Source organism: Emys orbicularis, chromosome 2, assembly GCF_028017835.1.
Source record: "Emys orbicularis isolate rEmyOrb1 chromosome 2, rEmyOrb1.hap1, whole genome shotgun sequence".
Classification (NCBI taxonomy): Eukaryota; Metazoa; Chordata; order Testudines; family Emydidae; genus Emys; species Emys orbicularis.
In genome coordinates this window covers 2,677,184-2,688,629 of record NC_088684.1, presented here as the reverse complement: position 1 = coordinate 2,688,629, position 11,446 = coordinate 2,677,184, and the positions used below count along the sequence as shown (strand labels likewise).

The 11,446-nt window shown below is 58.6% G+C and overlaps 1 protein-coding gene across 2 annotated transcripts; it reads right to left on the bottom strand.

Annotated features, from left to right (window-relative positions):
• Positions 1–1,016: 1,016 nt before the first annotated feature.
• Positions 1,017–10,979, bottom strand: VPS28 (VPS28 subunit of ESCRT-I). Of its 2 annotated transcripts, none has more exons than XM_065398790.1 (9): positions 10,898–10,979; positions 5,403–5,431; positions 5,017–5,054; positions 4,513–4,602; positions 3,938–4,043; positions 3,219–3,320; positions 2,324–2,377; positions 1,947–2,038; positions 1,017–1,446 (listed from the first exon to the last, which is right to left on the bottom strand). In XM_065398790.1, exons 1-9 carry the CDS (start codon positions 10,962–10,964, stop codon positions 1,329–1,331), a joined length of 696 nt encoding a protein of 231 aa, XP_065254862.1. In that variant the 5' UTR covers positions 10,965–10,979; the 3' UTR covers positions 1,017–1,328. The 2 variants fall into 2 exon arrangements, with proteins under 2 accessions (XP_065254862.1, XP_065254863.1); XM_065398791.1 differs by lacking the exon at positions 10,898–10,979 and adding an exon at positions 10,521–10,609.
• Positions 10,980–11,446: the final 467 nt, after the last annotated feature.

The window sequence follows — 11,446 nt, the reverse complement described above, 5'->3', positions numbered from 1 at the left end:
GTGCCTCCGCAAGCTGAGAAGGGAGCTTCTGGTACCATCTTATGCAAAGGCAGCAGGACCCCGGACACTGCTGTGGCGCTGGGCCTGCCGGCCGTGTGCTGGGATCAGTGGAACTCCCTGCAGAATTGTCCGCACCCGGGAGATCAACAGCCTCTGCTGTGTCCAAAGGAGGCAGCGAGTTACCTGGCCTGCACCGCTCCCAGAGTGATGGTGGGAATTCCTAGTGCGTCTCCCCCAGCTGCTTTCACGCCGGAGTAACGGAACCCTGGGGGCTGGGTTGTGTTTTTCCTGGCACAGCCACTGCCCTGGAGCAAGTGCTGAAGGTCACTGCCTGGGGAAACCAGCATCTAAGACTGACCGAGGCCCTGGGGCAGAAGGCTCCCCCGCTCCATTCCTCTGGGAGCCTGACTCAGAGTGTGTGGGGGGGGGGGTAATATTTTATGTCTTTAATAATCTTTCTGTAATCCAGTCCTGGGGGAGGTATTTACACTCGCCCCAAGCTGCAGGGGTTCTGGCCCCACCCTTCCACTGGCCACTCGGGCTAGTTCAGACATTACAGGTTATTTATTGACTGTCCGGTGCTTTCCTGGGAGCACAGGGCCTGCTGCTCATGGCCCCTGGGGCATTGATTAACCATGGTAAATAAAGTGCTGCATTCCACCCGCTCTGGCCTTGGCTGCTCGGCTCACAGCTCCCCACCCAACGGGTGACACAGGGTTTCTCTGTTACACAAACAGGGCTGTGGCTCTCCCCTGGAAACCTGCCATCTCCCAGGGAGCAGTAGGTAGCAGGACCCACTATCCTCTCCCCCTCCACCAGGCCAGCTGCTTTATCTACTTACAGAGCAGCACCAGCTGAGGCTGACCCGGGTGCTGCTCTTTGGAGCCTGGCAGGTTCTGGTTCTGCCCCTGCAGACAGGAGCCAGCCTGGAGCCCCGGCTGCAGTGCCCGGGAAATCTGACCACCTGCACCGGCTACGCCTCCTTCCCCCGAGCCCAGCACCACACCACACATGAGCCGCAGCAGGAGGGACTTTATTCGCGCAGGTTTGTACAGATCTGCCCCCTGCTCACAGCCCAGGCAGGGCCTGCCTGTGCTCCGGCTGGAGGAGCGCCATTCACACTGACAGCCCCAAGGGCTAATGCTAGAAAGGCTACAGCCAATGCCCCTCCCAACAGTGAGGGGGTTTGTCCATGCTATCCCCCCCTCCCACCACCCATGACCTCCTGCCCCCAGCACCAGCCCAGAGACCTGAGTGCTATACGTGCGGCGGGGCTCTCAGGAGATGGGCAGCTGGAGCCACCAGTCCAGGGGGGCGCTGGGCCGGGCTCAGGAGTGCAGGAAGCGGTTGAAGGCGTTGTAGGCCGATTCCAAATCAAACACCATCTGGCGCACTTGGGAGTCATCCAGCTCGTCAGAGGCAGACATCCCGCTCAGCGTCTGCAGCCTGCCAGGGAAGAGTCAGAGGGGGGTCCAGCCAGGAGACTCCTCCCACCCAGGGCAGGAAGAAGGTGCTTCACAAGGTGACTGGGTGAGGGCTGCAGCTGGTGCTGCACTAGCAGGGGCAATTAAAAACAGACCCATCTACAGCGCTGACCTGGGGAGAGCCAGGATCCCCCTGGGGCTCCTCCGGCCCCTGCCCAACGCCCAGCTGGGCCAGAGGAGAAAAAGCATAACATGCCCCTGGTCAGAGCCACGGCTGGCAGGGCTGGTGCCACAGATCATCTTACCATGAGCCCAACCCCGGGGTGCCCTGACCTCCCACGGCATAGGGAATGCCACAGGCCTGCCTACAAAGCAGCCCTCCGCAGCCCGGTGGGTGGAACAGCCCTCTCAGTTCTGCATAAGACCCACTGGGGGGCAAGGCTGGGTCAGGCCCCCGCCATCCCCTCTGCTTGAGCGAGCAGAGATAGCAACAGAGGAGGGGGCCCAGGGAGCCATACTCACCACTGGTTCACTTTCTGTCGCCCCTCGAAGTCAGGGGGCAGGTTGCTCATGCGGTTCATTGTCTCCATCAGCTCCCGCAGGTCCGGCTGGATCTGGGGGCACAAACACATGCATCCTGAGCCTTTCCTGCCCCATGCCCCAGGACTGGCTGGGAAAACCCCACCCCTCACTCCAGGCAGGAATCTCCTCTCCACGCAGCCAGGTGCTGATCCCTTCCCATGGCAATTAGCTTGGCACAGAGTCACAGCCCGTGGCTCTGCGGGCTGTTCCCCTTCCCTCTCCTGGGCCCAGGAGGAGATGGCTTGTGAAGCCAGCCAGGTTGCAGGCTCCAGGGAGAGTTCTCAGGGACTCGGCCTGGCTGTCTCCCCCAATCTCACCTCATCCATGGCTCGGATCTCCAGGCGCAGCTTATCCATCACCGTGATGAAAAGCTGGAAGAGGGAAGAGAGAAGAGACACCTCAGCAAAGGCCTGGGGAATGGCACCTGACAACCCCAGCCCTCCTAGGACAGCCCTCTGAGTGGGGGGGTGCGTAATGGAGGCCGGGGGAGGCAAAATCTTCCCAAACCGCTCACCACCAGGGTGGAGCGGGAGGGGGACAGTGGCAGATTTGGGGCCCCTGGAAAAATCTCCCCCCACCATGGCCCTGGGGCTGGAGGAGCTCTCACTCCCTGCCCCCCCAGGGTGTTGGGGGGAGGGGGGAGGACACGGACAGGGCCAGCAGTCGCCTAGGGCGCTAACGTTTGGGGGGCGGCGACCGCGGCAGCCAGATCTTCAGCCGCCCCGGTCGTCAGCTGTATTTCAGGGGCGGGACCTTCCACTGCCCCTGTTGGGGGCAGCATTTTGGAGGCGGGACCTTCCGCCGCCTAGGCAGCAAAAAAGCTGGTGACGCTCCTGGGGATGGAATGGGGCGGGGCCATGGGCAGGGCTGCGGGTGGAAGGGATGGAACAGGGGAGGGGCTCCAGGCTCAGAGCTTGACCCAAGCAAGGGATAAGCTCTCAGCCCCAGCCCACGGGGGCAGAGAGGCCAAGCTCTCAGCCCTGCCCCACCCAGGGAGCTGAGAGCAGTGAGCGGGGGTGTGGCCTTGCCCGTAAGAGGCAGACCAGGGGACTAGCCTCCCCAAGGGGAAGCTTCACCCGCCACCCCTGCCCTTGAGAATTGGCCTGTCTAGACACGCAGGGCAGGCTAGGCCCGGCCCGGCGGCAGAGTCCCAGAAGCACTGGGTAAAGGCATTACAATGCACGCAGCCCCTCGCCATGGGCGGGAACGTACAGAGACGATGTCAGCAATGCAGCGGTTCAGGTTGCCCTTGTCATCCTTGATGGTGATTGGACGATCCTCCTTGATCCTCTCCATGGCCAGCGGGCAGTCAAGCTGCAGGAGATGGGACAGTCACCCCAAGCCCTGGGGAAGCTGGGGACGGGAGGGTCACGGCGAGCCCCGGGGGAGCTCGGCCCAGGGGACAGGGATAAAAAACCCCAAACAAGCAACATTTCCCTGGGAAAGCTTCCAAGCACGGGACGGGGGTTCCACACTCGTGCTGACCTGGGGGAGGGGGAGGAGAGTACCTTCAGTGCAGGCCCTGGCCAGTAAGCTGGGGTGTGTGTGAACTCACTGCCGGTCTGTAATCCAGGCGAACCGGTTAGAGTAATTCACCACTGGAACAATTTGCCCCAGGTCACGGTGGATTCTCCAGCACTGACGATTTTAAATCCAGACGGGCTGCATTTCTAACAGCTCTGCTCTGGGAATGACTTGGGGCAGGGCTCTGGCCTGTGTTACACAGGAGGTCGGATGGGATGGTCACACTGGTCCCTTCTGCCCTTGGAATAAACGAATCTATGCAGGATTTCTCTCTTCCCCCTCTGGCGAGTGGAGTCTAACCCAGTCAGCAGCGGTACATCTAGGACCGCAGCCCCCTGTTCTAGGGGTTCCCTGAGATTCCCATCTCAGTACCCCCATAAGCTGGAGTGCCAGAGAACTTAACTCACCCGGAACTTGCGGCAGAATTCATCGATGGAGCCGATCTCGGAACCCTGCACCTGTTTGAAGGCAGCTTTGTACTGGACCAGGAGCCGGGAGCAGGCTGCAGTGTACCTGGGGCGGGGAAGAGGGTACGGAGTAAGAACAGCCGCAAACAGCCAGAGCTGCTGATGCCAAGCAGGAGGGGGACACTGAGGCTGGGGACATAAAATAAGCAAGCAGCTTCCTTAGGAGGAGATGAGTTCACCCACGTAACTGCCCCCAGGGCAGGGGAGCAGCCCCAAGGCCTGAGCCTGGAGACCCCCTCCGGATGGAACAACACTGCCTGGCCCCAGGAAGGGGAGGGGGGCATGAGCCAGGGGGGACCTGATCAGCTGTTTTGATGATTTTCTGAGCCCCCCCCCCCCGAGGAAACATCCCCTCCCCAGCGTGTCTCCAGGGTCTTGGGGAGCAGAAGTCACTCCGCTCCACTCAGTAATGACGCACCCAGAGGGAGACATCCCTGCTGAGGAATCCCATGCGCTCGGCTCCCCGCCAACCCAGGAGAGTCCAGGCTGGAAAGAAGAGCAGAGCCAGGACTCACTCGTTGGGAGAGACGCAGTCCTTGATGTAAGCTTTCTCCAGAGCCTGCATCGTCTTCACCACCGCAAACAGCTCAGCCATGTTATCGTACCTGAAACCAGAGGGCAGAAGCCTGTGAGGGCGCACAGGCCGCGGCCGCCCCCCCTCACACCCTTTGCGATACACCCCCTCCCACGCCCCCAGGAACAGCACAAAGGCTCTAGCGCTTCAGGGCCAAGGGGGACCACTCGCTTTTTCCAGAGATGACATTTCCACCTACTCCTTCTTCCTTGGACACAGCCTGCACTGGCCAATGGCAGAGACAGGACAAAGGGGCTCTCGGGTCTTTTCTGGCTTGGCAGGGGCAGGACACCAGACTAGAGAGCTCCCTGCACCGTCAGCCCCAGCATCTTCAGAGCAAGGATCTCACTGCAGACAGAAGCTTGAACTCCCGGTACACGCACGCCAACACAGAACTGCGTACACGGGACCCACAGGAAACCCATTCCGCTGGGGATGGACTCACTTTTCTCGCTCCCGTGCATTCTTATACAGCTTCACCTCCTGCAAGGACAGCAGACACACACAGCACGTCAGGCAATTGTCACAGCCTCTGAACTGAAATCTATGCACACAGGCTGGGGGTGGGGGGACGGGGACACAGCTGACAGATATGGAACCTCCTGTATCCTCTCCAAGGGGCAGAGGAGACGGGTTCCAGAAGAACCCCTACTGGGATGGAGATTAGGGGCTGCCTGTGTCCCCAGGAGCCTGGGGTCCCTGGATGCCCCAGGACTGAGGGGGTGTGCATCCATTTGCAGAGCACAAACCCAACTTACGCTGGAAGGTCTTTCTGCCTCCTGTGCCAGAGACAGAGCAAGGAGGGGACACGACAAGACAAGTGCTACTCACCTCGTACAGTTCCGGCTTATTCCCTGGGGCTGAAAAAGAGGGAAACCCGTGAACAGCAGTAGCCCCAAGGGCTTTCCAGCGATTCTCACAATGAAACTTCTTCCTGGTCACCCTGTGTTACAAAGGACCACGGTGGCAGCTCCTCACCCGGCTAGCTACTGGGTTACTGCTACCCAGGAACCCTACAACCAGCCTCAGTACACTGAAGGCCAGCAGAGAGCTCTTCCAGCCCAGCACCTCCTGCTGGCCACCAGCCATTGCTCCAAGCCAGGGAACCAGGAACAGTCCACAAGGGGAGAATCACAGAGATTCGGAGCCGGAAGGGACCTCGAGAGGTCATCAAATCCAGCCCCCTGCACCCGAGGTAGGGCCGAGACCATCCCTGACAGGGGTTTGTCCAGCCTGGTCTTAAAAATCTCCAGTGATGGGGATCCCACAACCTCCCTGGGACGCCTGTTCCAGAGCTTAACTCCCCCGAGAGTTGGAAACCTGCTCCCAAGCTCTAACCTATACCTCTGTTGCTGCAGATTAGGCCCAGTGCGTCCTGTCCTACGTTCAGCGGCCATGGAGAACCATCCTTCACGTAGCTGCAGAAAGCTCCAGGCGGACACGGGGCGAGCGCAGGCCAAGTGCGCCCTAGACACAGCTCTGGCAAGGCACTTCGCTCCTGCCCCACAGCCCCCGCTAGCCTGACCCCCGGTAGCTTCAGGGTGTGGATGGGTGGGGGTGGGGGGGGGAGCTGGAGGCCAGACCCATTTCGGCGAACAGCAGAGGCTAACAGAGGGAGTTTGCCTGGGAGTTCGCCTGGAGAGAGCTCACTGAGGCTTTCATCTGCAGGTTTCTCTGAGTAGTTCCTGCAACAGCTGAGGAAGCTCTTAAGAGGACAGGGATATGGAAGGTGAGCGATCAGCTGTTGTAACCTGCACAGGTTGTGCCATGTTTGTCTTTCTTCCACAGGACAGAAGCGACTTTGTCTGTACAAAGTGCAAGCTGGTCTCCATATTGGAAGAGAAGGTTCGAGGGCTGGAGAAACGAGTATCAACACTGCGTTGCATAAGGGAAAATGAAGATTTCCTGGACAGACGTCAGGAGATGCTTCTACGGCCACAATGTTCTGAAGATTCAGAGCAGGCACAGCAGGGACAGAAGGATTGTGAAGAGGTTTGGCAGCATGTGACTTCCAGAAGGAGAAAGAGGAGCGTCCATGCACCAGCAATGGAGATACAGGTGAGCAATCGTTTCCATGTTCTCTCCACAGGTACTAATGCGGAGAGTGGACTAGATGACCCATCTGAGGGAAGGGAGCAGAAGGAGACTCCACCGATTGGAAGGCAAAAGATGCACTGTCCTAGGGATGGGGGTTCCACGACCACCACTCCCAAGAGGAGGAGGAGGGTGGTGGTGGTCGGGGACTCCCTCCTCAGGGGGACTGAGTCATCTATCTGCCGCCCCGACCAGGAAAACCGAGAGGTCTGCTGCTTGCCAGGAGCTAGGATACACGATGTGACGGAGAGACTGCCGAGACTCATCAAGCCCTCGGATCGCTACCCCTTCCTGCTTCTCCATGTGGGCACCAATGATACTGCCAAGAATGACCTTGAGCGGATCACTGCAGACTACGTGGCTCTGGGAAGAAGGATAAAGGAGTTTGAGGCGCAAGTGGTGTTCTCGTCCATCCTCCCTGTGCAAGGAAAAGGCCTGGGTAGAGACCGTCGAATCGTGGAAGTCAATGAATGGCTACGCAGGTGGTGTCGGAGAGAAGGCTTTGGATTCTTCGACCATGGGATGGTGTTCCAAGAAGGAGGAGTGCTAGGCAGAGACGGGCTCCACCTAACGAAGAGAGGGAAGAGCATCTTCGCCAGCAGGCTGGCTAACCTAGTGAGGAGGGCTTTAAACTAGGTTCACCGGGGGAAGGAGACCAAAGCCCTGAGGTAAGTGGGGAAATGGGATCCTGGGAGGAAGCACAAGCAGGAGAGCGCAAGAGGGGAGGATTCCTGTCTCATGCTGAGAAAGAGGGACGATCGATGAGTTATCTTAAGTGCCTATACACAAATGCAAGAAGCCTGGGAAACAAGCAGGGAGAACTGGAAGTCCTGGCACAATCAGGGAACTATGATGCGATTGGAATAACAGAGACTTGGTGGGATAACTCACATGAGTGGAGTACTGTCATGGATGGATATAAACTGTTCAGGAAGGACAGGCAGGGCAGAAAAGGTGGGGGAGTTGCGTTGTATGTAAGAGAGGAGTATGACTGCTCAGAGCTCCGGTATGAAACTGCAGAAAAACCTGAGAGTCTCTGGATAAAGTTGAGAAGTGTGAGCAACAAGGGTGATGTCGTGGTTGGAGTCTGCTATAGACCACCAGACCAGGGGGATGAGGTGGATGAGGCTTTCTTCTGGCAACTAGCAGAAGTTGCTAGATCGCAGGCCCTGGTTCTCATGGGAGACTTTAATCACCCTGATATCTGCTGGGAGAGCAATACAGCGGTGCACAGACAATCCAGGAAGTTTTTGGAAAGTGTAGGGGACAATTTCCTGGTGCAAGTGCTGGAGGAACCAACTAGGGGCAGAGCTTTTCTTGACCTGCTGCTCACAAACAGGGAAGAATTAGTAGGGGAAGCAAAAGTGGATGGGAACCTGGGAGGCAGTGACCATGAGATGGTTGAGTTCAGGATCCTGACACAAGGAAGAAAGGAGAGCAGCAGAATACGGACCCTGGACTTCAGAAAAGCAGACTTTGACTCCCTCAGGGAACAGATGGGCAGGATCCCCTGGGAGAATAACATGAAGGGCAAAGGGGTCCAGGAGAGCTGGCTGTATTTTAAAGAATCCTTATTGCGGTTGCAGGAACAAACCATCCCGATGTGTAGAAAGAATAGTAAATATGGCAGGCGACCAGCTTGGCTAAACAGTGAAATCCTTGCTGAACTTAAACGCAAAAAAGAAGCTTACAAGAAGTGGAAGATTGGACAAATGACCAGGGAGGAGTATAAAACTATTGCTCAGGCATGCAGGAATGAAATCAGGAAGGCCAAATCACACTTGGAGTTGCAGCTAGCAAGAGATGTTAAGAGTAACAAGAAAGGTTTCTTCAGGTATGTTAGCAACAAGAAGAAAGTCAAGGAAAGTGTGGGCCCCTTACTGAATGTGGGAGGCAACCTAGTGACCGAGGATGTGGAAAAAGCTAATGTACTCAATGCTTTTTTTGCCTCTGTCTTCACGAACAAGGTCAGCTCCCAGACTGCTGCACTGGGCAGCACAATATGGGGAGAAGGTGACCAGCCCTATGTGGAGAAAGAAGTGGTTCGGGACTATTTAGAAAAACTGGATGTGCACAAGTCCATGGGGCCGGATGCGCTGCATCCGAGGGTGCTAAAGGAGTTGGCGGATGAGATTGCAGAGCCATTAGCCATTATTTTTGAAAACTCATGGCGATCGGGGGAGGTCCCGGATGACTGGAAAAAGGCTAATGTAGTGCCCATCTTTAAAAAAGGGAAGAAGGAGGATCCGGGGAACTACAGGCCAGTCAGCCTCACCTCAGTCCCTGGAAAAATCATGGAACAGGTCCTCAAGGAATCAATTATGAAACACTTAGAGGAGAGGAAAGTGATCAGGAACAGTCAGCATGGATTCACCAAAGGGAAGTCGTGCCTGACTAACCTAATTGCCTTCTATGATGAGATAACTGGCTCTGTGGATGAGGGGAAAGCAGTGGATGTGTTATTCCTTGACTTTAGCAAAGCTTTTGATACAGTCTCCCACAGTATTCTTGCCGCCAAGTTAAAGAAATATGGGCTGGATGAATGGACTGTAAGGTGGATAGAAAGCTGGCTAGATCGTCGGGCTCAACGGGTAGTGATCAATGGCTCCATGTCTAGTTGGCAGCCGGTTTCAAGCGGAGTGCCCCAAGGGTCGGTCCTGGGGCCAGTTTTGTTTAATATCTTTATTAATGATCTGGAGGATGGTGTGGACTGCACTCTCAGCAAGTTTGCAGATGACACTAAACTAGGAGGCGTGGTAGATACACTAGAGGGTAGGGATCGGATACAGAGGGACCTAGACAAATTAGAGGATTGGGCCAAAAAAAACCTGATGAGGTTCAACAAGGATAAGTGCAGAGTCCTGCACTTAGGACGGAAGAATCCCATGCACTGCTACAGACTAGGGACCGAATGGCTAGGTAGCAGTTCTGCAGAAAAGGACCTAGGGGTCACAGTGGACGAGAAGCTGGATATGAGTCAACAGTGTGCTCTTGTTGCCAAGAAGGCTAACGGCATTTTGGGCTGTATAAGTAGGGGCATTGCCAGCAGATCGAGGAACGTGATCGTTCCCCTTTATTCGACATTGGTGAGGCCTCATCTGGAGTACTGTGTCCAGTTTTGGGCCCCACACTACAAGAAGGATGTGGAAAAATTGGAAAGAGTCCAGCGGAGGGCAACAAAAATGATTAGGGGTCTGGAGCACATGACTTATGAGGAGAGGCTGAGGGAACTGGGATTGTTTAGTCTCCAGAAGAGAAGAATGAGGGGGGATTTGATAGCTGCTTTCAACTACCTGAGGGGGGGTTCCAAAGAGGATGGAGCTCGGCTGTTCTCAGTGGTGGCAGATGACAGAACAAGGAGCAATGGTCTCAAGTTGCAGTGGGGGAGGTCTAGGTTGGATATTAGGAAACACTATTTCACTAGGAGGGTGGTGAAGCACTGGAACGCGTTACCTAGGGAGGTGGTGGAGTCTCCTTCCTTGGAGGTTTTTAAGGCCCGGCTTGACAAAGCCCTGGCTGGGATGATTTAGTTGGGGATTGGTCCTGCTTTGAGCAGGGGGTTGGACTAGATGACCTCTTGAGGTCCCTTCCAACCCTGATATTCTATGATTCTATGATTCATGCGTGTTCTCCTCTCAACCAGGGCCGGGCCTAGGGGATCCTGGTGGCCAGGCGCCCCTGCCCCTGCCCCTGCCCCGGGACAAGCTGGCACTTGGCGAGAGCGGAGCTGACTCGAGCCAGCAGTAACGTGTGGCCGGGGGCAGGGGAAGGGGCGGCACAGCCGGGCTTAGCCCGCGGGAGCGCTGGGGAGCGGCCGGGCCCGTTCCCCTGCCCGGGGGTCGGGGTTCAACTCACCTCCCAGGCCGGGAGCCGCGGGGATCCCGTGAAACATCCTGGCGCGCTGCGGGCTGCGGGCGCCGCTCCCCGGGGAGCCTCTGAGGGGCAGAGAGACGCGTTAGCGCCGGGCCTGTCCCGAGCCAGGGGCCGCCCCGGGCCCTGCGCTCTCCCGGCCCGGACCCCGAGCCCAGCCCAGCCCGGGACCCCGGCGCGGCGCGGCGCGGAGCGAGCCAGGCCCGGCACACCCCGGGGGGGTAGGGGGTAGGCGGTGACAGCCCCGGTCCGGAACCCCGGGTCCCCCTAGCGACCCCACGGCCCGGCCGCGGATAACGAGCAGCTTCACCCCCGCGGGGTCCGGCCGCCGCCCCGACCCACCTGCCGCGGCCCCGACCCACCTGCCGCGGCCGGGCTCCTTCCTGCGGGCCGCTCGCTCGCTTCCTGGAAAATGGCGTCGGCGCCCATCGGGCGCTCGGGACTCCACTCGCCGGGCCTAGCGGCCCATCGGGCGCTCGGTGCTCGGCCCGGCTGCCTGGGGCTCGGCGGGCGGGGAGGGGGCGTGGCGCGAGGCGGGGCGTCCGTTAGGGAAGCGGGAAAGGCGCGCGCGGCGCCGACGCTGGGCGGGAAGCGGGAGGTTCGAAGGTGGCGCCCGGCGTCTCGAGGACAGCCGAGAGCCCCCCCCCCCGACCTGAGGGGGAGGCTGCCCGGTCAGTCCTGCTGACCGGACCCGGTGACTGGGTAACTAGAAGCCGCGGGAGAGAAGCGTTACCGAGGTACCGGGGCCGGCAGCGCCGCGTGTGGGAGCCCGTGAGAGTCTGACCTGCCTTGGCGGGCCGGGCTACGGGCCGCTCCCTGCCAGCGCTGCCCCCGCCCCCGGGCTGGCTCCGCAGCGCCCATTGGCTGCGCCTCGGCCTAGGAGCAGCGGGAGCCCGGCTCGCGGGGAGCTC